General features: G+C 49.1%; 1 protein-coding gene across 4 annotated transcripts; it reads left to right on the forward strand.

Annotated features, from left to right (window-relative positions):
* Window positions 1-66: 66 nt before the first annotated feature.
* On the forward strand, window positions 67-25880 carry SREBF2 (sterol regulatory element binding transcription factor 2). Of its 4 annotated transcripts, none has more exons than XR_003990391.1 (19): window positions 67-284; window positions 4529-4915; window positions 5752-5933; window positions 7184-7324; window positions 9114-9335; window positions 10441-10555; window positions 10740-10921; window positions 11666-11858; window positions 12839-13020; window positions 13557-13830; window positions 14795-14964; window positions 15180-15348; window positions 15886-16006; window positions 17544-17653; window positions 19309-19441; window positions 19968-20136; window positions 21343-21481; window positions 22369-22480; window positions 23123-23217. XR_003990391.1 is itself a non-coding variant. In XM_030478057.1 (19 exons), the coding sequence occupies exons 1-19, from the start codon at window positions 203-205 to the stop codon at window positions 23341-23343; spliced, it is 3351 nt and encodes a 1116-aa protein (XP_030333917.1). In that variant the 5' UTR covers window positions 67-202; the 3' UTR covers window positions 23344-25880. The 4 variants fall into 4 exon arrangements, 3 of the variants coding, with proteins under 3 accessions (XP_030333917.1, XP_030333918.1, XP_030333919.1); XM_030478057.1 differs by having other exon boundaries at window positions 21296-21481; window positions 23123-25880; XM_030478058.1 differs by having other exon boundaries at window positions 81-284; window positions 4529-4912; window positions 21296-21481; window positions 23123-25880.
* Window positions 25881-26189: the final 309 nt, after the last annotated feature.

The raw sequence follows: 26189 nt of genomic DNA on the forward strand, positions 1-26189 counted from the left end.
CGGCGCGGCCGCCGATTGGCCGGGGCCGACCTGGTCTCATTGACAACAAACCGCGAGGGGCGTGGCGGGGGGCGGAGCCTGCGGCCGGTCGGGGCGGCCCAAGATGGCGCGGGGTCGGCGGCGCTCGCCGGCAGCCTCCGCTTGAGCGCCCGTGGCGGGGGTTCATGCGCCGGGGCGCCGGGCCGCAGCGGGGCCCTGCGCGATGGAGGGCGGCGAGCTGGGCGTGGAGAGCATGGACAGCCTGACCGAGCTGGGCGACGAGCTCACCCTGGGCGACATTGACGGTGGGCGCCGCGGGAAGGGAAGGAAGGAAGGATGGAAGGGAGGGAGGAAGGAAGGGAGGGAATGGCGTGGGGTGGGGTTTGCTCCCGTGTCTCCCCACGGGTCCGGGAGTGCTGGTGCTGCATGGCGGGGGGGTGGATAAATGCGTGGATTTCCCTCCGTGGGGTGCCCTCCCTTCCGCCCCGGTGGGGAGCGGGGTGGTCGCCCCGGCGTGGCCCCGCTGCTTGGGCCGCAGTTCGGGGTGTGAACACGCGTGAGGGTGTCCCGCCGGGCAGCGCTGGCCTGGCGAGCGGGCACGCGTGGCACAGGGATCGCCTCACAGCCGCCCCCACGGGGCTGGCCCACGCTGGGCGTGTCGAGGCTGTAACGTGTGTGTGTGTGTGGGTCCCCCCGTGGGGCAGACAGTGCTGCCCACCGTCCCCTCGTGTTTCCTCGGTGCTACACGATGCCGGAGCTGTGCTGCCACTCGTGCCTGTGGGAGGCCGCACCTTGCCCTCCTCCACCGAAACAGGTGTAACTGCTTAAATTTCAACTTTCCCCCCGCCCTAAATTTCCTTTTTCTCATCCTAAAACTTCGCCCCGTCGATGGCAGAGCTCAGGCTGGTGAGAAAAATCCCCGTTTCCCACTGAAGCGCAGGAAAGCAAAGCGCTCACGTGCAACGCCTCAGCGAGAGTTTCCCAAACACCTCCTGAAAACCCATTAGAAATGTAATTTCTTGATAAGCTGTTGGCTGGAGATGGGGACCTGGCTCCACTCCCCTGCTCTGCTCGGCTGTAATCCCAAAGAGAGCTCAGCTTTGGGGAGGTGATGGCCAAAGCATTCTTGTTTAGCAGCTGGGAGGTAAAATTGAAGCAGTGCTTTTAAATTTTAGTTGTGGTTGATTTGCAGTGCAGTCAGGGGCAAAATTCCCCAACACCCATCCCCCGTTTTTTTTCTTGATCACATATAAAAGATGAGTCCCTTATGGGAACATAAGGGGCTTAGTTATCACTCTGAAAGTTGACGGTGCCAACAAAACGTGGTGTTTGCTCTGTTTAAAGCAGCACATAATGACTTCTCGGGATCCATATGGAAAGAGAGTTCTGATGAACGTGGAGCCAGCTCTGAGCCGCGGTGTGCCCGGGGAGGTGTGATTCAGAGTGATGAGTAACTGAGGAAAAGGAGCTTCGCCCTCCCTCCTCCCCGGCTCCCGGGGTGGATTTTCCTGGGGGGAGGTATATGACAATCCTGCTTCTTTTGGGTTGGTTTTTTTTTTTTTGTGTGTGCTCCATCTGTCGTGGATCCATCTCAGGGTTTGAAACTTTGTGAGGGTTTTGATTTGGTTTCAAGTTGTCTTGTTGGCAGGTCTTGGTGTTCTTCTCCCCTCCAGGCTGAGGGACCCTCACTGCCTGATTTTCATGTTTGGCAGTGGAGGAGGAGTGGCACTGGCTGGGTGAATGTACCAACTGCTCTGGGATGTCGCGCTCGCTGGGATCATGCTACAGGATGGGGCACGAGGCTGATCAGGGGTTCCTGGTGCTGAGCTGGCTCTGCCTCCTGCCCCAGCGCAAGCTCCTCTGCCAGCCATGGGCACCTTCCTGCTGGCAGTGCAATGCCATGGAGCGAGGCCCAGGCTGGTTGTGGATATGAAGCATGTCTGGGTTCAGGGCGGATGAGTTGTTTGTCAAGGTTGAGATCTCTGCCGCTTCCCATTTCTCAAAGCACCACGTCTCCAGGAGTATGAGGAAGAGCAGCCCATGTGCAGGAGAGCTGAGCCACCGCCTGGGAGAGGCAGATAAAGCCTAGCCCTTGCCTCTCCGCCAGGTGTTCCGGGCGCTGGGCACATGGAAGCAGTGGAAGTGCTCGGTGGGCTTGGTTTTGCAATACCTTATTGCCATTTTTTAGCCTTGGGCTGGGATGGGATAGTTTTTTGCAGCCAAGACCTCTTCAACACAAAGGGTGCAGGTGATGTGGCAATGATGGGTTTAACTATCAGGGTTTATCACTGATACTTGTCCTCCAAAAGCAACTGAGCTTTCTAACAAATAATGTAGACACTCACTCTGTTCTCTGTGTAGGCAAAGGTGTTTTAAAAAAGGCAGAGATTTGGATTTTGGATGTTGTTCTTTCTCCCACTTTTGATTTTTCTTGTGTTGCTACTAGGAAAGCTCTTGGGCACTTTAAAAGAGGTGGGTTGGATCCTCTGGCAGTCTAATTCTTTAAGATTAATCATTAGACTTTTTGCATTTAGTCAAAGTTAAGTCTGTGATAAAGATGTGATTTAACTCGTGAGATCAAGAGTAGTTTTTTTTAAATAAGATATTCAATCTGTGTTGAACGCAATGTTCTTTAAAACACAGTGCTTGAAATTTGGATCTTATGCTGCCATTTACTTTCCCAGAGAAAATCTTGTCTGATTTATGTTTATTCCCTACTTGGGCTAGTGCTGTCTGGTAGTGAAACAGCAGTGCCATCAAATGAAGGCCTGGAGGAGTACGTAGTTGGGATTATCAAGTTTATCAAAGGGATTGTTTGGGATGGTCTTAGCTACAGTTGGTTGGAGGGTAAAAAGCTGCTTAATATCCATCTAGATGTTATGCAGAAGCGTTAATCTTTAAACAGCCCTCCATGCCCCAGTAGGGTTTTGTGGAAGTTTACTGGGGCACTGCATTAAAAAAACCCTAAAATCTTTCATTTCTCTAGCTAAAAGTGGAGACAAATGTTTGGTCCAGCTGGTCCCTGAGGGCGGCTGCCGCTCCGTGCTGGAGATCTGCGTCCCTACATAGCGTCGGGTTATAAATAGGTCAGGAGGGCACATCTCCTCCATCCAACAGACCCAAGTTCTTAAGAGCAATGGTTATGGTCAATGCTTAAACATCTCTAAGGGTGTGGAGAGATTGCTGTCGGAAGGGGAGTAGTATCATGGAAATAAAGCAACATGGCGAAACGTATTGAGGGAGCAGGAAGCTTGGAGGATGATCCCTTTGCTCTGTCTCAGGAGCGTCAGGGAAATAAATTGTATAGCATGTGGGTGGCATTTCAGAGAAGCGGATGAATAGCCCTCTTATTGCTGGGATGCTGTCCACGGAAACAGTTAGTGAAAAGTTTGCTTCTTCAAACCCCCTTCATAAACCACAGCAGCAGCGTCATTTGGGTTTGTGGATGAGAGCTCCTGGTGTAAGAAGCCCTTTGTCATATTTTTTCCTATAAACCACAACGCTATTTTCTACTTTCTAAACCCAAATTCATTATTTAGTTATAAACCCTCCGTTACATTTGTGGGTCCCCTCCCTTTTTTTCCCTACTTCCAGAAGAAAAATAGACAGGGCTTTCAGAGAACCGTGGTGGAGCCAGTGCAGCCTGGGCAGATCCTGGGGTGGGAGGGATGTCTGACTCCTCATGTCACCTCTCACACAGAATGGGGGAAGCATTCAGGTAGATGAGGTGTGTAATTGGATTACACTGGATTAGATGCAGAGAAAAGGAAGCTTCACTTATGAACAATGATCTCTTTGTTGTGAATTTCTTTTCCTATGGGGGTAGAGCTGTAGCGTTGCAGTAGCAGCCTCTTGGTGTGGGCTGGTAAAATCCTGGAGAAGGTGGGATGGAGAGAAACCGCTGTGCAGTGATTGCAGGCAGGGGTAAATAGGCAAAAAAAACCCACCACAAAAAGCTATTCTGGTTGTTTAAACACTTCTGTGGATTTCTCCTTCTTTCAACACTTCAATAAAGTGTTGTTTCCTTTAGTGTGTTTTCCCCAGTTTCTGGTATATTTGAAAGTAAAACAAAGTTAAGATAAATTCTTATTCCATTTTTTCATTTTTCCAGACACTCAGTGGGGCAGGGGGGATAGGGGGCTTGAAAGCACCTCAGAAGCTGAGTGGGAGAACAGTTAGTGCTGGATTTGCAAAGGTGCTTAGTTTCTTCCTTCTGCAAGGATTAGACTGGAGCAGTGGTGGAGCAAGAGTAGTGTTTTAGATATACTGGAGATGGAGAAGTTCTAGTTTGTGCTTGGATCTTGTCTGGGAAGGTGGTGGGGGAGAGTCCTCCCCTTCGCTCTGAACAGCGAAAGGCAGGTGGATGCTGGCCACCTCTTGGTTTCTGTCTGGAGATGTTAAGTTGCTGTGGAATGTTCCCTGGAGGTTTTGAAAGACCCAGAGCTCCCTTCTGTGCATGCACACCATCATTTGAGTCCTGACCTAGTGGTGGGTGTCAAAGCATGTGGGCAGTAAACCAGCACTGAATGTGTTTCCTTCTCTTTTACAGAGATGCTGCAGTTCGTCAGTAACCAGGCAGGGGACTTCCCAGATCTGTTCTCGGATCACTTGTGTGGCACCTTCCAGGGCAACAGCAGCAGCAGCAGTGGCGGGACCCTGGAGCCACAGCTGCAGCGGCCATACAGCCAAGTGCAGCTCCAGCCCTTCCCACCACCTCCCACGTCCCCCCAGCTCCAGAGCCTGCCCGTCAAAGCGGCGCAGGCAACACCTCCGGCCCCTCCGCGCTCAGCCCCGCTCCTGCAGCCCCGGCCCCCACTCCAGCCCCAGCTCCAGCAGCAGGCTGTGATGATTGCGCCGACCTTCAGCTCTGCTCCCCAGACCAGGATTATCCAGCAGCCCGTGATCTACCAGAACGCGGCCACCAGTTTCCAAGGTAGTGGTTGGGGTGCTCGTGATAAGAAACGTCAGTGTTCAACCTCCATGACAAGCCTGGTGATCCTTTCCTTGTGATGTTGCCTGTGGGGTGTCTCTTCTCCTGCCTACTTGGCTTTGGAATTGGGGGAGCATGAGCAGCTGTCATAAATGAGATCCTAAGACTTTGTGTGGCCTGTTGCGATAGTTGTCTTCTTGCTGCTCTCCTCTGTTGTGCCCTTCTCTCTTAAGGCTCTTAGGAGGCTTGAGAAAAGTATGGCTAAAAACTGGTTGTTGGCAAGGCTGCCCTCCCACTGATGGGTGCAGCAGGTGGATTCAGTCCTGAAGCTCCAGCCTGTCCCATGCGGCAGTCCAGAACAAAGGCATGTTTAACTACCAAATTCTCAAGTGCAGTACTTGCATTGAGCAGAGGCACTTGTAGGGACCTTTAACAATGGGTGGAGCTTCCTTTGTGAATGCCGGTTGTCTTGATCCTCTTCAGTAGGTATTGATTCTTTACATGATGAGTAGGATCCTAGGGTCCACCAAGATGAGCAGGAGCAGGCAAGTGCTGATTGGATGAAGTAATGAGTCCTGTGCTAGCAGAGCAGAGGTTTTTGACTTTATTTTCTCTTAGCTGATCCTCTGTGACTCAGGGGAAGCTTCTATTCTAGGTGCAGTGTCCTCTGGCAGGAGGCACCAAAGGAGCTGGAAGCTTCCCAACGTGTGGGATGTGTTAGATGAATGCTGCCTACTGAGAAGCTCTGGGAAGAAGAGGAGTGAAGCTGGGAGCGTTTGCAGGCTCCAGAATGGAGACCTGTGTCTCTGGACTATTTCTGACATCTCTCTTCTGCTTTCCAGTTCTCCAGCCTCAAGTCCAGAGCCTGGTGACGTCCTCCCAGGTCCAGCCAGTAGCCATCCAGCAGCAAGTGCAGACTGTGCAGGCCCAGCGAGTGCTAACACAGGCTGCCAACGGCACCATCCAGACGTTAACGCCAGCCACGGTCCAGACGGTTGCTGCACCACAGGTCCAGCAAGTTCCAGTAAGTAAAAACACAGAGTGAGGCAGAGATCCAACAGCAGAAGGAATTGCTTTTGCGGGTTTGGTCCTCTGGCTTGCCAGGGAAAAGGTGGTGAAGCTTGTAGGGCTGGCGGTCCTGGTCCTTGCTTTTGCACAAGCATTTCTATGTGTGAGAGGTATTTTTAACCAGCCTGTGTTCCAGACGCATCTTACTTCATGCAAGTCGTGTGAGAGTCCCTGTTGCGAGCCGTGGTATGGCTTTCAAGTAGTGGGCAATGTTCAGAAACCGTTCTCACTGAATCACCTGCATAACTAAACTTGGTCTGAAATATTTCTGTAACTTGGTGCTGCCAAACCAGGTCGGAAACCTTACTTGAACAAGCTAGCTTTGGCTTTTGCCTACTTCTTTGCAAGTCCACCACATCTACAGTGTATTATAAGGGCTGGCTGATACTGGAATGTCTTCTTCCAATTCTACCACAGTTTCTTTGATCTTTTTGCTGCTACAGTGTCATGTGATTTCATTTTAAGACATACGCAAGACTTTTTCACTCGTATGTGTCTTTGTATTGGATAAAAATGTTTATGGCTAGGGGACTCAGTATGACAGAGTTGCTCTGGTTCAGTTGTATTATGTCATTTATAATGTTCTCCATATTTAAGAGTCAACAAGGTATGTGAAAAAATAAGAGCAAGCTGTGTTATGGCAAAATGATGTACAGTTGACGCGGATCTGCTTGGTATTCATGGTACAGATCCTTTCAGTGACATTGGACAGGGGAAAGCTACTACAGGTATTTGCCAAAGCAGGCTGTCCTAGCCATGTTAGACTCTGAGTGCTCAACCAGTTAATGCAGACATCTAATTATAGGTGTAATTGGAGAGGAGAAGGGAGCTTTTCCGTCAGCTCTTTTGTGTTGTGTATTTTTTTGGGGTTTTTTTTTTGTTGTTTTTTTTGGTTTTTTTTTTTTTTTTGTTTTTTTTTTTTAATGCGTGTTTACTTCCAGTGATTGATTAGAAAACCAGTGTCCTGGTGGTTCCTCTGCTCCCCTCCCTCCAGCACTGTTCAGGCTGTCTCATGGTCAGAGTTTGTATGAGGGTCTGACAAAAACCATCCAGGTGATGCAGGGCACACGGTCAAAGAAATACTTGCCCTGCTATGTCCACTGATCTGTAAAGTTATAACTCCATCATCGCTTACTTCTGGCTACCGAGATCAACAGAGAAGTACATGCCTACTCTCCCCTTCACCTCTGACTCTTTTCAAACTAGGTTCTGGTCCAACCTCAGATCATAAAAACGGACTCCCTTGTCTTGACAACCTTGAAAGCGGATGGTAATCCAGTTATGGCTGCAGTACAGAACCCAGCGCTGACAGCACTCACTGCTCCCATTCAGACCACAGCTCTGCAGGTACCATACGAATGTTCTTCTTCCTTCTTTCTCCTCACTGACCTGCTTTCCTCTTAACTCAATGAGGAGACCTGGGCATTAGTATTCTGCAGTGGTGCAAATGGGAGGGGTTTTGAGGGCCACACTAGACACGTCCAGAGCGAGTAATACCCTGTTTTTGCCAAGGCTAAACACACAGATTGTACTTTTTTGGCAGCCTCCCATGGCCAGTAAGCAAAGACCAAGGGCATGTTTCTGTTTACTTTTTTCTGGTGTTACAAGGAGAGGAACATGACCTAAAAATTCCATCCAGTTTTTAACCTTTGGTAGATATCTGAAACTGAAAGCTGACTCACTCAGAATACCTGTGTAACTTTTCCTTCTCCCTCACTAGTGTCTAATAGCAGTATGTTGACTCTGATTAACTACTTAAGCTGCTCTTCAGAGGGCATTTGCAGGGAGGACTCAGTGTAATTATTGGGGATAGCAGCTGTGCTTCATGGCCTCCACTTCTTATCAACTCTGAGGAACTTGTGCACCCAAAGACGCATTTATTACGATCTCGTGCATTCTGAACAGATATCTCTGGTCAAATATTTACTGGGGGAGATAAACTTGCACATCTAGACTTAAGTTTTGACTTCTTTTGCGTAGCATGGTAGGCTTCTTAAGTACTTGTTTGCAGCCAGGCTTCTGGCTGCAAAAATCTTCAGTTAACCTGATTGCTTTTAGGTGACATTTTCATACAGAGATGAGGCTTTTGTGATTGCGTCTGTCCAAGTTAGAATCTCTAAAGCATTTTGAACACATTGAAATTTGGTGGAAATCAGCCAAAGAAAGGTGGAGGACTTACATTCACTTATTTGTCAAGTTCCAGCTTGAAATGAAACTAAATTAATTTCTAATAACCCAATTAGGAGACTATTTCAGTGTCAAAATTATTCCTGCAGTTGCTCACGGCTCATTTTTGTTAGCCTGCCTTTTGACAGAAGTGACTCTTCCTCTCTATAACTACTTCCCTGATCCTTGGTGTACTTTAGAGAACATGTGTAACCTTCTCAATCTTGTTTTACTGGATCAAGCAGTTTAAACTTTCTTTACTACAGCTGTACTAGAAGCTGCTCTGTGCAACTGTTTTGGGGAGATTCATCATCTTTTATCACAGAGTACTTGCTGCTTTAGTTTGGTGTAGATGGTCTGTCCTACATCTAGATGTCCATGTTTGAGCTTTTCATGCCAGTGAACATCACTCGTCTTAGTTCCTCATCTTAAGGCATTTTTATAGGCTATGGATCTTTTTTTGTCCATTTAATTGAATTCAGCAACTGCAGTGCTCAAGCCAAGGATTTGGTTTTTTCCACAGTCATGTCCTTTCTAACATTGCCTCTACCAGTTTAGAAGCAGCATCGCCTGTTGCTGATTTGATGACTTTGTCCACAGAAGAGTTGGATTTGGACACTTGGGATGTAAGGATTGTAAGAGCAACAAGGAACCTTGGTCCATTTCTCTATTTAGTGGATGAACAGAGCATAGTATTGGTGGAAGAGTGGTGATGCTGTTGCAGAGCAAGCGATGTTCTTGGTCCACAGTGACCGGTGTGGGAGGCAGAGTGGCAGATTTTTCCTGTGTTGCTGTGCCAATGCTTGTGGCAGCTGAGGAGGATGGGAGGAAACTGGCATATCTCTTCTTTTCTGAGCTTTACAAACTTTTCCTGGTTTTTCTTTTGTTTACTCTTTTTTTCTTGGAGCATCATAAACCTTATCTAAATTGGCCGATTGCTTGTGACGTTTGTTACACATGGTCTTTGTAGACCCTCGTTGGGAGCAATGGGACCATTTTGACCACAATGCCGGTGATGATGGGACAAGAAAAGGTGCCTATCAAGCAAGTTCCTGGGGGCGTCAAGCAACCAGAACCACCTAAAGAAGGAGAGAGGAGAACAACTCACAACATCATTGAAAAGCGTTACCGGTCATCCATAAATGACAAGATCATTGAGCTGAAGGACCTTGTCATGGGCACTGATGCTAAGGTAAAGATGTGGAGTAAGAGCAAATCTATTGTCATAAATACTTTGTCTTGGGATGCTCATTGCTCTGCCAAATGAAGCTGTTGGGTACGTGTGACTTGGTAGTATGCACACATGTATTGGGGTAAGACTGGTGTCTTATCTTTTCCATCACCTGTGTATTCATGAAGGGTCACCTGTAAAATACTTATTTTATTCTGCTAGTGGTGCTGTTTCTTGAAAATGAGCTGTACCTTATGTGTTGGTTCTTTTGTTAGGCCTAACTTACATAGGCCCTCTAGGTAGAGTATCCAAGTGGGTGTTTTGTTAACTCTGCCAAATCAGAGCTTGCTTAAGTTTCCTTTTCTATGTGACTGCAGTAGAGATGAGGGTTTACAGAGTTTTCCAATTTGTTTCCTTTAGATATTTAGTAGTAAACCCTATTTGCTCAAATATTAGAAACTTTCTTGTACCATGTGTACAGGGTTGCTCCATTCACGTTACCTCGTGCTGGCAGAGCAGGGAGTAGTATTGTTGATGTCTTGCATGGTCTCGACACATATGTGTGCACTAGTGAAATCACTTACTATTGCTGGGTGGAATTGGAAGCTTATGTTTTAAAAACACTGGTAATGTGGCAGTGGCTTCCTAGTACTTTGGGCTTGTGTTTACAAGCTAAACCTGTCTGCTTCTGCTGGAAGCAAGTAATTTCGTGGGGATGGCCAAGGGAGTGAGACAAGGAAAGAGCCACTTATCTCAGGATTAAACAGTGAATGATGGTTAACAGACAGCAGCTTGTTCCATCCCAGAAGAGAGCCACTTCGTTTCAAAACTGTGGTGCTTTCAAAGGACTGCTTCTGGCTAAAACCTAGATGTGAGCTCTATTGTAATTTGGATGTTAAGCTGTTTCCATTGCACTTTATTTGTAAGATCCGTCTGTTGCCTTGGCTGCAGAGTGTGCCCTGCTCGTACTTTCTTTACAGTTGCTGAGTGGTCCTTTACACCTCTTATTTTTTTTTTTTATTTTTTTCCGCCACATGAATCAAAGGGTTGTGGTATCCCTACAAGGCAGGAGTAACCCTTTGACACTCTCCATATAAACCGCCTTCTGTGTCTTAATTCCCTGCAGATGCACAAGTCTGGAGTCCTGAGAAAAGCCATTGATTACATTAAATACCTACAGCAGGCCAACCATAAGCTAAGGCAGGAGAACATGGTTCTGAAGCTGGCTAACCAAAAAAACAGTAAGTTGTGGAGGCTATGCAGCAGGGGGGAGGTACACAGCAAAAATGTTAGGATGCCTCTTGCAGTTTGTTATCCTTGACAGAGGTTGTATCGATAATGACCGGTGTTTGGTGTCCAATTTGAGCAACACTGGCAGGATGCAGGATCAAGGAACATGTACATAATGCACTCTGATTTTTGCAGAGCTGTTGAAGGGCATTGACCTAAGCAGCCTGGTTGACAACGATGTCGATCTGAAGATAGATGACTTCAATCAGAATGTGCTGCTGATGTCTCCTCCAGCCTCTGACTCGGGATCACAGGCTGGATTCTCTCCCTATTCTATTGACTCAGAGCCAGGAAGTCCACTCCTTGATGATGCAAAGGTATTTGTGACTTCAGTTGTCAAATTCAAGGCATGTACTTCAGGGATGCATAAGGGCCAGAATTTAAATTCTCCTAATTCTCAAGAGTAGAACCAGCAGACATCTGGCAAGCAGATCTGTAGGGGACAGAGATCCCTTGTAAGGATGAGGAGGTGCATTGGTGTGTTTTATCTCTTAAATGGTTGAGACTAATTCCCGAACTGTATTATCTGAGCCATACCTTAGCTGCTAGAAAAACTGTACTTGGCCTTCAGCCCCCTGTAGAGTCTCTGCGGACTTAAGGTGCATGTTCATGGCCTGAAAAGTCCATGGCTTTACAGGGATATGTACATCCAGTGAATAAGCAGGAGAACTTGGAAATGGACGATGACATCGGCTGTGGTTAATGATACTCTAAGTAGCCCCAGTAACAGCTGATAGCTGTCTCTGGCTGAAGGTTAGTTTTGTGGATATCACAGAAGAAGTAAAGGCAGCAAAGGTTAATCCTAGCCTAACCCAGGGATCCAGTTAATGATAACTGAAATGACTGGGAGCAGAAGGAAGGTAAAGGCACTCAAATACTTAAGTCTTATCTTACTAAGCTAGGGAAGGCTTCACTGGAGTTCTTGTTGATCTCGATCTTAAAAGCAAATTTTAAAACATGTTTCAGTTCTCCTTTTTCTCTACTCCTCCCTTGGCGTAAGTATTTTTTGTTCTATAAAATGGTAAGCAGGTTTTTTCTCCTTTTTTTTCACTCCTTTGAAGGTTAAAGATGAGCCTGACTCTCCTCCTGTGGCCCTTGGTATGGTGGATCGCTCTCGAATACTCCTCTGTGCTCTCACATTCCTTTGCCTTTCCTTCAATCCTCTGACATCTCTGCTGGATGCCCGAGGAACCCCAGAGTCCGACAGCCTGGTGCGGCATGGCTCTGGCAGGAGTGTGCTGACCATTGAGTCAGGTAAGGAACCAGGATAGTCTGGACCACAGGAAGTGGCCGGGCTTACATGATCTCCCTAAAGACCATCTTCAGCTGCAGGTTGCGAGGTGGACTGTTGGTGTGGTTCAGTGGGATGGGTTTGTGTGTTCAGGGAGTTGTACCACCTTTGTTTGATGGTTGGGAGGGGTAGTAACTGCAGGGTTGGGTGTGGGAGGAGAGCCAGTGAGAGTGCTTGGACCTGGTTCCAGTTTATATCCACATCCAGTGTTCGCGCACAAAACCAGACATGTGGTGAGGTAGAGGGAGCACCCACCCGCAGCCCGTCAGCCTGGGCTCTCGGGATAGACCCTGGCGAAGTAGTTCAGGATAAGGGGCTTCCTCCTGTCCTCCCCAGTCCTTGAGGCATGTTCACTTTATATTTGTTTTTAAAGTAACTGACTGATTTTTGTAACTTAATAGGAAAGTAATAGGTGAAGAATTACTTCAGAAGCAATGTTTCTATGGGGTCTTGCAACTGTCCTGTTCAGCACACTTGTTCCATAATATTCATAGTTTGGAGCACTTCAGCTTAGGGGAGGACAGGGGATTCTGTAGGTGTGCTGTCATTTCTTTGACTGGTAAATGTACTTTCTTAATTAAGACCAGAAAATGACACTGAAGTATTGAGTACAGATGGGTGTATCTAATAGAAAAATCAGAATACAAGGTACTCTAGGAAAACTAAGTGCTGATTCAGTTGTTTTGTTGGGTTTTGTTATTTTTATAAACTTGACTTGTAAAAATTACTGTTTTTATTTGGCTGGGGATATTGTGGCTTGGAGTTTGGATGACAAGCTGTTGATACAGGTGTTTCCTGACTAAAATGCAGTCTTTGCAAAAGTTGTTACCGCATGTGGCAAGTGTAGCAAGGCATTCTTCTGGGTCTTCTAGCTCATCCTGTTGCTGCGCTTTTGGTGTCCAGATTAACTCTTACCTTTCCTTGTTTGGGTTGTCCATTGCAGATGCAGGTGGCTGGTTCGGCTGGATGATGCCCACGCTGATCCTGTGGCTCGTGAATGGGGTGATTGTACTGAGCGTGTTCATAAAGCTCCTCGTGCATGGAGAGCCAGTGACCCGGCTGCACTCACGGTCATCGGTCACCTTCTGGAGGCATCGCAAGCAGGCGGACCTGGATTTGGCACGGGTAAAGCTGACTTGTCCTGTCTGGTTTCAGATTAGTTGGTGCTGGGTTGTCTTGAGTGGATTGCCATCCTCTTTCAGCCTAAGTTAGTAAGGCTGGATGTGAGTATTGGAAGAGACTCCTAACTTCTGTCCTTGTTCCTTGCTGCTGCATCTTGTAGCTATCTCCACAGCAAGGTCTTGGCTTTTGTCCAGAATCTGGCTTTTGCTGTGCCTGTCTGCTGTCCTCCAGCCTCTTGGAAGTCCTCCCCATTGTTGAGGCAACATTTGGCTTTTGATGTGGGGAAACTTCATGTTGTTTGAGAAGGCAGGAAGTTACTTTCACCTAGTGCTTATGTGTCTCTCGGGCAGTGCAGGATCAGACCCGTGTGTGGAAAGATATGTGTAAGGCCAAATTTGAAGCTGGTGTAAGTTGCCTTCATCTTTACCCTTGGCTAAAGATGTTCTAGCTTGCACATCAGTGTGTCCTGCTCTTGATGTCCAGGAGTGTCTCTGTGATGGTGCTTTGTGGTGTTGAACCTTTTCTCATGTTGTTTGCAGGGGGATTTTGCCGCAGCTGCGTCAAACCTGCAGACCTGCCTGTCGGTACTCGGCCGAGCGCTGCCGGCTTCCCGCCTGGACTTGGCCTGCAGCCTGTCCTGGAACGTCATCCGCTACAGCCTGCAGAAGCTGGCGCTGGTGCGGTGGCTGCTGAAGAGGACTTCTCATCAGTGGCGGGCAAGGGAGGCCACTGCAGGCTTCGAGGACGAGGCCAAGACCAGCGCTCGGGATGCAGCTCTAGCGTATCACAAGCTCCATCAGCTTCACATAACAGGTAGGAGCAGAGGTGAAGGATCTGCTGTCCTTGTTTTGCCATATGAGGAGGCTCAGAGCTGATCCTAGAGGATACAGGGAGAGCACTGCAGCCTCCCTCCTCCAGGAGGGCTGCTGTTGGAAATTAGCCTGACAAATTTCAGGAGCCACTTACTAGAATACAACAGGTTCATGCAATGAGAGAGCTCTGTAAGAAGGGCCAAAGAACAGCAATGTCTTGAGTTAGGTGTTCCCTAGTCTGCACAGATGGCTGAGAGTTTTTCCCAAGCAGCAGTTGATGGAGTCCAGTCACTTTTTTGCTGCTGTTAAGGGCTTTTTTCGTCTGGATCACTTAGGAACATGATATGGAAGCAAGGGCTGAGGTTAATTGCTGGAAGAACTTAAATTTCCCAAGCGTGTAGAGCTCAGATCGCCAGTTGGTGTTGATAAGCTTTGAAAACTTGTGTGCACATGTACTAAGGAAGTGCTTGAATGTTCCTTGTGAATGGTTGTTTTTGCTGTTTCCTTGGCAAACCAATTTGCAATGTTAATAGGCTCCAAGCACATCAGAAATCCAAGCTAAACTTCCTTCTGCCTAATGCTGTGTGAATTGTAGCCATGCCACCAGTGATAAGTAGTTGTCCTTAATATTATCTGTGTAGGTATAGGTGGGGACTGCAAAGGAGTTCAGTTTTAAGGTAGTGATGAATATAGCAAGACAAAAATCACTGATGATTTTATCCTAACTGGTTTAGCTATACAAGATTTTCTCACTGTGGATGCCAACCTTGATATCTGCGGAGGGAAGACTCGGTTATGGTTGTTCTGTTGCCTGACTACAGAGTAGGCATGTGTGGTTGTAAACTTCTCAGGTCAACAGGTTCTTCTTGTCTCTTTAGGACAGTAGCCCTGCATGTCATGGTAGTATTTAGTAGATGGTAGTACCTCATTAAAAATTAACACTTCTCCTTTCCCGCCTGGTGCAGGTAAACTTCCCTCCAGCTCAGCTTACTCGGGCTTGCACATGGCCCTGTGTGCTGTGAATCTGGCTGAGTGTGCAGAAGAGAAGATCCCACCCAGCACAATGGCAGAAATCCACCTGACAGCTGCGGTTGGCTTGAAGACCCGCTGTGGAGGCAAGCTTGGCTTCCTAGCGGTGAGTTGTCATCTCCTCTTCCATCACACCTCCAAGCAGAGCTCTAGGAAGGCCTGCAAGCTGGCATTGCTGTAGCTCAGGGTGTCTGCCAGCACAATAATCACAATATGGTCTGCAATTACGATACAAGCTGTAATTATGATATGACCTTTGTCCTCGGTGGTGTGTTTCTTTCCCTGGCTGCTGTTCTGAATCTTATCCTCTCCTTTCCCTAGAGCTACTTTCTAAGCCAGGCTCAGAGCCTGTGCAGCTCGGAGCGGAGTGCCATTCCTGACTCGTTGCGTTGGTTGTGCCACCCTCTGGGACAGAAGTTTTTTGTGGAGCGAAGCTGGACGGTGAAGTCGGCTGCAAAGGAGAGCCTGTACTGCACCCAAAGGAACCCTGGTGAGAGCTGCTTGCATCCCGAGTGTGTGGCCTCATAGCACTTTGAGCCTGGTTATCTCTCCACCTCTGGGACAAAAGAGGGTGTCTTGAGAGCATGCTCTTGTATGTGGCCTTGACAGGCAAGAAGGGCTGTGGAGCCGAGAGATGTGTCTTCAGTCTGCAGGACATGGCTTTCCCCCTTTGAATACAGTGCTGTATCATCCTGCTTGTGTCTTTATATGCTGGAATGCAACCTCGATGTGGTCATGAGTGTCTGAGGGGTGACTTTGGGGTGACCAAGATTTATCTTCCGCAGAGCAATGTGATATGGCAGAAGTGCCAGAGGGATATGTGGCCAAAGGCTGCAGCTTTATAAATGGATTAAGGGGTTAAAAAGGCCCTGAAAACTTAGTCTTTAGAAATCATTGCATTAATTCGTCAAGAATTTCCCTCTACTGCTGTTCCTCTTCCTCCTATGTTTTGGTTCTTTTTGGTTGTATTGGAGGGTGGCTATCGCTGTATGCAAGTGAAGTGTTTTGATTTTTGTTTCCTCTCTAGCCGATCCTATTGCACAAGTTCATCAGGCATTTTGTGAGAACCTGCTAGAGCGAGCGGTGGATTCACTTGTGAAGCCTCAGACTAGGAAAGAGATAGTGGAACAAGAGGAGGAGGAGCCATGGTAAGTTTGCGTGCTGGCCACAGCTGCAGGCTCTGTGGCAGAGCTCATGACCGCTGTCTGAGCGCTCTGGCGCAAACTGAGTGGTTAGTCCTTGTTAAAGACTTGAAATGACAACAGCTTATTGGACGAGCAAGCTCTGCCTCTTCGTATTAAAACATCTGAAGTCAAAGGTGAACCTGCGTGTAGTGAGGATTTCTGATGGCAGCTTGCACAGTACTGATTGATTCATGAACTGGATGGATGGTGCTTTCTCTGCTGTGACAAAGTTTAATGTTCAGGAGTGCTAAAATTAGGGTGTACATACCAGCAGAACATATGTGCAGGGCTCTAAGAGTGTGTGAAGGTCTAGCATGTCAGAGAGTGACCCACCCCGAGCTCACTATCTTATGCATGAGCATTTTCCTAACTGTAGAGCCACCAGCAGTGAAAAATCGAACTGGTCTGTGGCGAGAAATGATGTTGGCTGAAATTATCATTGCCTCTAAGCTCTGTGATCAAATGAAAGGGGCCAATAGGTGGGAATTGGAGCAGCTTTTCTTACAGAACTCTGATCACCTTTTTCCTAGACTCCACAGGAAATGGAGTCTCAGCCTGTACCAGTAATTCAACACTGTTTCTAGCTGGTATCGAGATACACTGGTGCCAGGCAAACACCACGCAAATATATATGAAGCTCTGTAAGGATCCTGTCCCCAAGAAGTGTGGGTAAAAGACTCAAATGAGAAGATAACCCATCATTTCCCTCTGTAGGGAAAATACTGCACATTTAGCTTATTTAGCTTAATTTTTTTTTGTTCAATTTCATGTCTGTTTTCTCGCGTTCTTGCAGAGAATGAGCAGCAGTTCAGTCTAATTGCTGGCACAGTACAAATGCTTGTGATCATATGTTGCTGTTGATGATGAGAGAAAGTAGCAGGATTTGTATAAGTGGAGTGGGTTGGCAATATACTTGTGGGAGTCCTGTTTCCTCTTGGGAAGGACTAGCTTTAGTAATACAGCAAGTGTTTTTGTCCCCCTCTAGGGGTAGGAGCTCAACATCATCTTCTGTAGCATGTCCCAGGAAATTAGATCATTGTTGCACATGCTGCTTTCTCTGACCAATGCTATGAATACGTTGTCACTTGCATTCATACGTATTTGCATATATGCAAATAGCCACTTGCAGAAATGCAGTTCAGCCTCTTTTAGAGGCAGTGATTGAGAAGAAGCCTGTAATCAACTTGTAACATATGTCATGTCCATATGCATCTCTATAGCTGAGGTGTGAGGTTCCTGGGGTTGACTCTAGTTCTGTGCTGGTCTCCTTGCATGGGGAGGTGTGAGGCTGCTCCTCCCTGAGCACCTGCCTGTGCACTTCCACTCTCAGGGTGGTCTCTTCAGTCCAGCAGTGTTGTGTTTCCTGTAGAGCTTGAACTTTCTGCTGGTTTAAGGGGTCAACACTGTTTAAAAACACCTTGTGACTGATGAGAAATGCTTTTAGGCCTTGGTATCTCCTGTTGGACAGCATAGCAAAGGTCTGCCTTGCTTCTTGTTTCAGCGAGTTCTCCAGTGCCATGGAGTACTTGAAACTGCTCAACTCTTTCTTGGACTCAATGGGAAGTGGAGCTCCACCTTTTGCCAGCAATTCTGTGCTCAAGTCTGCCCTGGGTAAGTCTGGCAGAACCAAAGGTGTCCCAGCTGCAGGAGCTCCTGCTGGTATGTGTTCCCGCTCTCCCCAGCACCTCTCAAACTACAGGCAAGGAGAAATGCAGCCTTTAGAGTGATACTTGATTGCTGAGCAGCAGCACACCACAATGTGGTATGGGATTGCATGTTCAAGCTGCACCCTGTGCCCTCACCTGGGAGCTTGCTCCTGGCAATGCAAAGTGAGAGGAAGGGTGTAGCCTATAAACAAGCACAGCAGTCTTGCCTTGGGGTTTTTTCCACTTAATGACCTATTAGAACCAATACAAGTTGACTTCACTTTCACAGCAGCTATCTTGCAGCCCTGGCTGCAGGCAAGTTCTGTGCATATTTTTAAACTAAACCAGGGTAAGTTGAGGTTAGATACAAGGAAGAAGTTCTTTACTGTGAGGGTGGTGAGGCACTGGAACAGGTTGCCCAAAGAAGTGGTAAATGCTCCATCCCTGGCAGTGTTCAAGGCCGGGCTGGACAGAGCCTTGGGTGCCATGATCTAGTGTGAGGTGTCCCTGCCCATGGCAGGAGGGGGTTGGAACTAGATGATCTTAAGATCCTTTCCAACCCAAACCATTCCATGATATTTTGGAAGGCACTTGGTTTTCAGTGTGACAACGGGCCTACAAGGATGCTGGGGAGGGACTTTTCATCAGGGACTGTAGTGATAGGACAAGGGGTAATGGCTTCAAACTTAAATAGAGGAAGTTTAGGTTAGATATTAGGAAGAAGTTCTTTATTGTGCGGGTGGTGAGGCACTGGAATGGATTGCCCAAGGAAGTTGTGAATGCTCCATCCCTTGCAGTGTTCAAGGCCAGGGTGGATGGAGTCTTGGGTGATACGGTTTAGTGCAAGGTGTCCCTGCCCATGGCAGGGGGTTGGAACTGGGTGATCTTAAGGTCCTTTCCAACCCACACTATTGTATGATTCTATAAGTCTATGATAGGTAGACTCCCTCTGAGCCATGAGCTCATTTGGGCTTGGCTGGCAGCAGGCTGTTGGAGTATTTGTCTTGCTTAGTATTGGTGCATACGGCACCTGGCAGCTCACTGGGATGCTGCTGTACATACAATGTGTAGAGATATACAAGAAAAACTAAACACTTATTTTTCTAGGGATCCCCTTTTTAGTATAAAAGGAAGTGTGTATTTTTGAGCCAATATTGTAATGAAATTTAAGAGCAGGTCAGAGTAGCAGAGCCTATGCCCTTTGGGCCTAGGTAGGCTTTGGGAAGTTTTTCAGGGGATGTTAAATAATGGAGGAAATTATATCGGAAACCTGATTTACTGGCTTGATGGTGATTAGTGCCAACGCATGGTATATATGAGTGCAGCTGTTATTTTGGGGTGGTGAGTGGAGATTCTTGTTGGGAAGGAAGTTGACAGGTTTCTAGACTAGTAGACAGGTAAGTCCTTGTTGACAAGGTACAAACTCGGCAGCCAGAACTGCTTGCAGTTAGTGTAGGGTGTTTGCCTGCTGCCAAGTTCCTTTGTGTTCCTGCAAAACATTCCAGCATTGAGCTGGATGGCTGCATTCCTGTGTGATCCGTTTGGGCTCGTTAGCATTGATCTCAGTGGAAGGAGCCCCGTGTCCCCTCTGAGGCTGCAGCTCGGGATTCTGTTCCACAGGCCCTGACATGGTGTGCAGATGGTGGTCAGCAGCGGTGGCAATGGCAATCGGTTGGCTCAGAGGGGACGACGCGGCCGTGAGGTCACACTTTGCCGAAGTGGAGCGCATGCCGAAGTCCCTGGAGATGTCAGAGTGCGTAGGCCTTGTATGACTTCCAAACCCCTGCCCCTTCTGAATGGGGGTGGCTCTTCTTCTAATCCTGTCCTGTGGGGCTGTGCTCTGGAGCCGCACACCTCTTGTGCAGATGTGCTCAGCAGTTCATCTGTAGGTCGAGGCTTGCAGGCCGATATCAGAGCCGTGGACTGGAAGTGTCAGAGTCGCTTCTTTAGGGATGTTTTTTGGCTTTTTTGTAACTGCACAGCCTCCTACCTTCCAAAATCAAACAGCACAACTCATGCACTGATGGAAAGACTGGTGTCACCTTCTTGGTTCTTTTGCACTAAAGCACCTTTGTCAGTTTGCTTCCATCTCTCTGTGCAGTCTCTGTAGGTGAGAAACAATTTCCATCTCTTTTTCCTGTCTAAGAAATTATATCTCTGTTCTTGAAGATGGGAGGGTGAAAGCTGATGCTGGTTGCTGCTTGAGCTCAACTCCTTGGGCTGCCCTGTGGCAGCCTGACATGGTACTGCTTGAAAGCAGCACTGTCTTTCTCTTTCAGGAATGCCCTGGTGAAAGCCACCTTCTATGTGTGTAAAGCCATGCAGGCCTCACTGTCTGGGAAGGCAGATGGACAGCAGAACTCCTTGGGTCACTGCGAGAGGGCCAGCAGTCACTTGTGGAACAGCCTCAACATGAGCAGTGGCATCTCCAGCACAGTCCTCAACAATGTAAGAGTTATAAGCGTGAGATAACACATGGTCCCTCTTGGTTGTAAGGTTGGTCTTGCTGCAGGTATATAATTTCCATGTCGTATCAGTATTCACCATTCATCCTGTGTCTCATGGGAATAGAGGGAACACTTCTTACCTTTCTTTTCAGAGGGCATTTACGTCTTTCTGCCTCTGCTGTATGGAGGAGCAGAGCTGCAGGTACAACATTGTTTCTGGGGCATGGTCTCAGATAGCTGAGCTCTTGCTCATCTCCTGCCAGTAGCTGTCACCCCTTTCTGGTGCTTTGACCATTTTGAATTTGGCCTATGAAAATCATCCATCTCCATTCTCTAAATGAAGTTTCTGACACCTGTAAATCAGGACCTCATTACTTTGAGTCTGCTCTTTCAGGCAGCACTCATGAGTGTTTGAACCCTTTACTGCAAGAGTGGGACTGTGCTATTTGTGTGGGGCTTATTTCTCTTCTTTCTAGGATTACCTAAAGCTGGATCTTCCCTTCATGGCATATGGGACACAGTTCTGGTCCCTTCCGTCCCTCCTGGGTGGCAGCTGTAGTGCATTGTAGTTGCATTGCATGTTGTGGCAGTAACTGTGCAATGTTTCTGCAGTGCAGTACAGAGGCACTCTGCTTCTGCAGCATGTGTAGGGTCCCCTAAAAGTAACTAGGACAGCAAGCGATGCTAGGGGGCAGCAGCAGATGGGGAAAAAGGATTTGGGCTGTGTCAAGACCGCCTTTTTGTTCCTTTGCGGGTGGCAAGGCTGTCTTTACCCTCTCCCCCTAGTTAGTATCACTGTTTGGGCAGGAAAGCCTTTGCAGAAGGCTGGGGCATTGCTGGTGCAGTATCCCCTTGGCACGTCTTGTCTGGAGTGGGGTCGAGGTCAGCCTTGTGGAGGTGTTGGACCTCCTTGGGCACAGCTTGGTGCTTGTTCCTTAGCCTGGACCTCTCGGTTCCGGGCTCCAGAGATGCCACTTGGGGAGAAGGCAAAGCCTTGCTCCCCTGGGCGCATCGTGGTGGGGGTGATGTGGCTGGGAGGGCCCCTGGGTGGGCAGGAGATGCTGTGGCTGCCATGTCTGCAGCTGTGTAGCACAAGGCCTGTTACTTGCCTCATGGGTTGTGTTAATAAGCATGTGTGCCCGGGCGCCCGGCTCTTGCAGATGATCCAGCTGCTGGCCTGTGACTTGCTGCTCTCTCTCCGCACCAGCCTGTGGCAGAAGCAGGCGAATGCCAGCCAAGCCCTGGGTGAGACCTACCACGCCTCGGCCCCTGAGCTGACGGGCTTCCAGCGCGACCTTGGCAGCCTGCGCAAGCTGGCCCATGGCTTCAGACCTGCCTATCGCAAGGTGACGGCTTGCCTCCCCTGCCTGCTTAGCTGTACCCCTTCCCAGGGGAAGCTGTGGCCCTTGGAAGTGTAGGGTGTATGTGGGCTTGAGTGGTTTGGACACTTGGGGTGGGACAGTTTGCCACCAGCAGCCTCCATACTCCCTCTTTGTGGGTGATGAGGGAGGTTCCCATGGGAGTCTGGTACATGTCGGGAGATGTCTGCCTTAGTTTTTACCTAGAAAGCAATCATGTCTATACTGCCAAGCAAATACCATGGCATTCTGTCCTGTAATGGGGCTTCAGGCCAGGTCAGTCCCTCCAGGGAGAGTGGAAGGGAGGCTTTCTTGGCCACGTTGGCTCTGCAAGTAGCTGGCGGGGGTCAGATGCCTTCTGCACCTGTAGAGCATCAGACACTTCTCTGGGGGTTTTCCCCCACTGGTGTTCTGCTTGGTCTATCTAGTTTTAAGCCTCTGTAGAGGAAGTGTAGTCTAATAGGACAAGAGAGTTGTCCTGGTGTTGTCCAAATTCTGGATTTCAACTTTGATGCTGTTATTGGAGTGCTGCATTAGCAGCCTGGGGTGAGATGCCCACCTAGGCCACAGTGCCAGAATTTGCAGTCCCATTTTTCCACCCTGTTCCCTGCTCTTGTGCCTCCCCGTTCCCAGGCCACTTGCTGTTATGTGTCAAAAGCTGTTTTCCTTCCTCACAGTTGCCCTGACCTGCAAATTCCCCAGAGACAGGTGGGAAGATGAGGGAGGAGTGTGGAAATGGGTCTCTGCTGTTGGCGAGGCATCAGTGTTCCGCTCTGGAAATGCGGTGGCTGAGGGATGACGTGCGCTCAGCCACAGCATCACCCCTGTGCCAGCCCAGCTCTCACCCTACATCCCGCCTTTCCTTCCACCTCCAGGTCTTCCTCCATGAGGCCACCGTGCGCCTGATGGCGGGTGCCAGCCCCACCCGCACCCACCAGCTGCTGGAGCACAGCTTGAGGCGACGCACTCCCCAGAGCAGCAAGCAAGGTCAGCCCCAGGGCCCGGGCAGCCTGTGGGGCTGGGAGGGGGCAGTGCTTGGGCAAGGTTGGGGGGGCATAGTGGCAACCTGCAGCTTCTTCAGGATAATGAGCTCTCATCACCCTGTGGCTCATGGTGATGTTTCTGCTGTGGTCTCTGCAAGCTGGCTAACGTGAGCTGCCGGTCCTGGGCTGGTGGTGTCAGTGAACAGGCTTGAAAACATTTGCCTTTGTGCAGCCACACATGCATGAAACTTGGCAGGCTGGAGTTTGGGGAGGTCAGTGCAAAGGCAGAAGCCAGGAATCCTAGAGGGGAGAGCCAAGAGACGTGGTGGTGGTTGTAAAATGCCTTGGATGTTTAAGGAAATGGGCAAATGTGCGTGCTGGTGCTGGGATGAGCCCTGAAGTGAAGTGAAAGGGACCATCTCTGTAGCAGACAGGATTGACAGTCCCTGCCTGACTCCAGCTCAGACTCTTCTCTGAAAGCCTAAAGGAACTGCTTGGGGGTCTGCAGGGTGCACACAACTCTTGGCACAGCCGGTGATGCCATCCAGAGATGCTTGTGCTCAGTGGTGCCAGTCAAGGGCCCACATGGTGGGGTTTGTCACGCAGGTGGTAGCTTCACCCTTCACTTTCTCCTCTTTGCCTGTAGGTGAACTGGACACCCTGCCAGGCCAAAGGGAGCGAGCCACAGCCATCCTGCTGGCCTGCCGCCACCTTCCCCTGTCCTTTCTCTCCTCGCCGGGCCAGCGAGCGGTCCTGCTGGCTGAGGCTGCCCGCACCCTGGAAAAGGTGGGGGACAAGCGCTCCTGCAATGACTGCCAGCAGATGATCGTCAAGCTGAGTGGGGGCACGGCCATCGCTGCCTCCTAATGCCGGCATGGGGCTGCCTTGAGCAGCGCCTGGTTGACCATTAGCCTGGACTTCCCTTCTGAAGCTTATGAAAAACTAAAGCGTGAGGTTAGGGCTGTGCTGGTGGGATCGTGATGGGGTGGGAGAGGGAGGGTTTTGGTTTTGTTTTGCTTTTTTACTTGCCCCAGGTTTAGCTTTATTAGCCCCCTTGCTTGTTCTCAGGCACTGCAGCAGGAATCTTGTCTAGTTGAGGTTTTTTGCGACCGTGCCTGGGGCTGTTGGGAAGTGCTGCCCCAACCTGGAGCCCCCATCCCTGCTGGAGGGAGAAGCCCGCACGCCCAAAGCATAGAGAAGTGACACATCCTGTGTCTGTTCTCAGGGGCATCTTGTTCCCTTCCCAAACACCTCTGTGGAAACCTTTGGGAAAGGCAGAGAATCTGCTCAAGCCTTGCCCCGTGGGGCTGCTGAGGTCTGGGGCTGTTCCCAAGAGAGGGGGGAAGGCACCAGCTTTACTTGAGCTGTGTGTAGGGAATCTGAAGCCCCCTAGACCCAACTTACAGAGGTGCTCTGGGAGTATTGCTTGGGGCCAGTACTGCCCGGCAAATTTACCTACAGTTTTTATACAGGTTTTTTTATAGGAGTGTTTGTGGCTTTACAAAAACATAGGGAACAATGCAGCAGATTTCCCTTCCTCTCCCCTTCATGCGTCTCATTTCTCTGATAGCTGCCTCTGGTTTTTGGCAGGGGACTGGGTTTGTGGCAGCTCTACAAGCAGAGCCCTCTAGAAGGCTGGGGCACCCCTGGTTGTCTGGTGCTGGGTGGCAGCAGAGGTGGACGTGCAGCGCCCTGCACTCAGCGTGAAGGGTGGATGCTGCTCTGGTGCCTTTTTGTTGATGCAGAAGCAATTTTTAGAAACAGTTTTTTAATTTTACTCAGCTCCCAGTCCCAGAACTTGTGTTCAGATGTTTCTCCTTCCCTTCTCCAACTGCTCAACAGCTCTGGAGCTCCAGCAGGGACTGGGAGGCTATGGTTCCGGAGATGAGTCTCCCAGCTCTGTTACCATCACTATTCAGAGCACTTTGACTTGCAGGTGATGGATCGCCTGTGACTTTCCAAGAGGGGGAGGCAGAATGGGGACAGGGAGGGAACGGTTTGCCCTCTTTTTCTCTGCCTTTCCTGTTGCATCTCTCCAAAGAAGTGCACACACTCTTGTGCGTGCAAATGTGGAAACAAGTCTTTGGCAGGTGGACATCCCTGTTTCTCCCTGCAGTAATGGGTCTGTGCTCCATGTCAGCAGCTAGAAGCACTTGGATATGGGCAGCAGCCCAATCCAATGCTGTCCCAGTCAGGGCTGTACAGCCCAATTCCTGCAATATCAGAACTGGGGCTGTTTTCCAAGAAGCTTCTGTGTGCATCCAGATTTTGCAGAGGGGTGTGAGAGCTTGAGCTCCTTCCAAAATGAGGGGAAAGAGATGGGACTTGTCTTACTTGCACAGGGTCTTTTGGCATTTGGGATGGGGATTTTGTTGCTGCAGCATGGAACACAAGTGATGCTGGTCCTGTAGCTGCTTGGCTTCAGCAATGTGGAAACTGTGTCCAGGAGAGCCCCATCTCCCAGCAAAGCCCTTTCCCAGTGACCCTGGGCTGTAGCTGCAAACAAAAGTGTGGGGACCAGAAGATGCTTCCCTCCGTCCCCCAGTTTATTTTGGGAATAATAGCTGGTGGGCACCCTGCTGCAATGGCCAGCAGCCTGTGTTCCTCACGCTACTGCCAGGCAGGGGCATCACTTGCTTCCCAGTGTCTGCAGTTGGAGGGGAGCTCATCCCTTTGAGGGGGAAGAGGTGGTTCTTGGGTGTCTTTGATCAGTTTGGGTGGGTCTTGATTGCCCATTCCTGAGTTTCCTAGCTTATCAGTGATCCTATTTTAGAAGCAAGAGGATGCCATCCGCACCCCCCAAGTGTCTCTCACAATGTCTTCCTGGTCATTTTTTCCTAAACCAGAGAAACTCCTTACCTGTGGCAACCTCCGAGTTCTTTCCCTGGGTCTACGTGCAACATGGGCGAAGTTTTGTGCTTTAGTAAAGTGGGGGGAAGTAAAGCTTCAGGAAAATGATGCTGAGGCTTCACTTGGCACTAAGGGTGGACTGAGACCTGGGCATGGGCTGCAGGGAGTACTGGTGGGGCTGGGAGGCTGCAGGGCATGATCCACAGAGGGGACCAGCACTACTGGTTCTTTACCCTCCAGGGCCAGGGATCTTTGCCCCGTTTTTTCTATACTGTTCATCAATTTGCTGCCTGTCTGATCCTACAACTTTTTTTATATGTGTGTGTGTGTATATACTGTAACTTCTTTTTTTTGTTTGTGGGTGGGAGAAAATTGTTTTATGGATTATGTGAAGAAAATCTATTTATCCACATGGAGTTTGGAGTAGGGATGCTTTGTGATACGAGATGCAACTGGTAGTGGGGAGGTTCCCCAGGGAATATATCTGCTGTCTGAACACCCTGTGCCAGGGCTCCTGAGCATCTGGTACCTAATAAAGGTGAACGTTACCACCACCTCCTGCCTGCCCTCTTTCTTTATAGCCCTCATCATCCCACCGCACAGCTGCTCTTGACCGTAGGTGGGCCTGAAATACCCTTCAGAGACATCCAGCCCCGCAAGCGCCTTGGGAAGCTGTCAGTCCTCTGTCTGGAGAACCTGGAAACTGGAGCTGTATGGCTTGCAATGAAAAAGGGCCCCTTGGGGGAGCAAGTGTGGTGTCTCTGTGCTCCTTTGGAAGCAACCCAAGGGGTTGGGGGCTTGAGCAGAGCCAACACAGGCAGAGCTGGGCCAGAAGCCCGCAATTTTGGGAGCATCTACATGCA

Source organism: Strigops habroptila, chromosome 3 (assembly GCF_004027225.2).
Source record: "Strigops habroptila isolate Jane chromosome 3, bStrHab1.2.pri, whole genome shotgun sequence".
Taxonomy (NCBI): Eukaryota; Metazoa; Chordata; class Aves; order Psittaciformes; family Psittacidae; genus Strigops; species Strigops habroptila.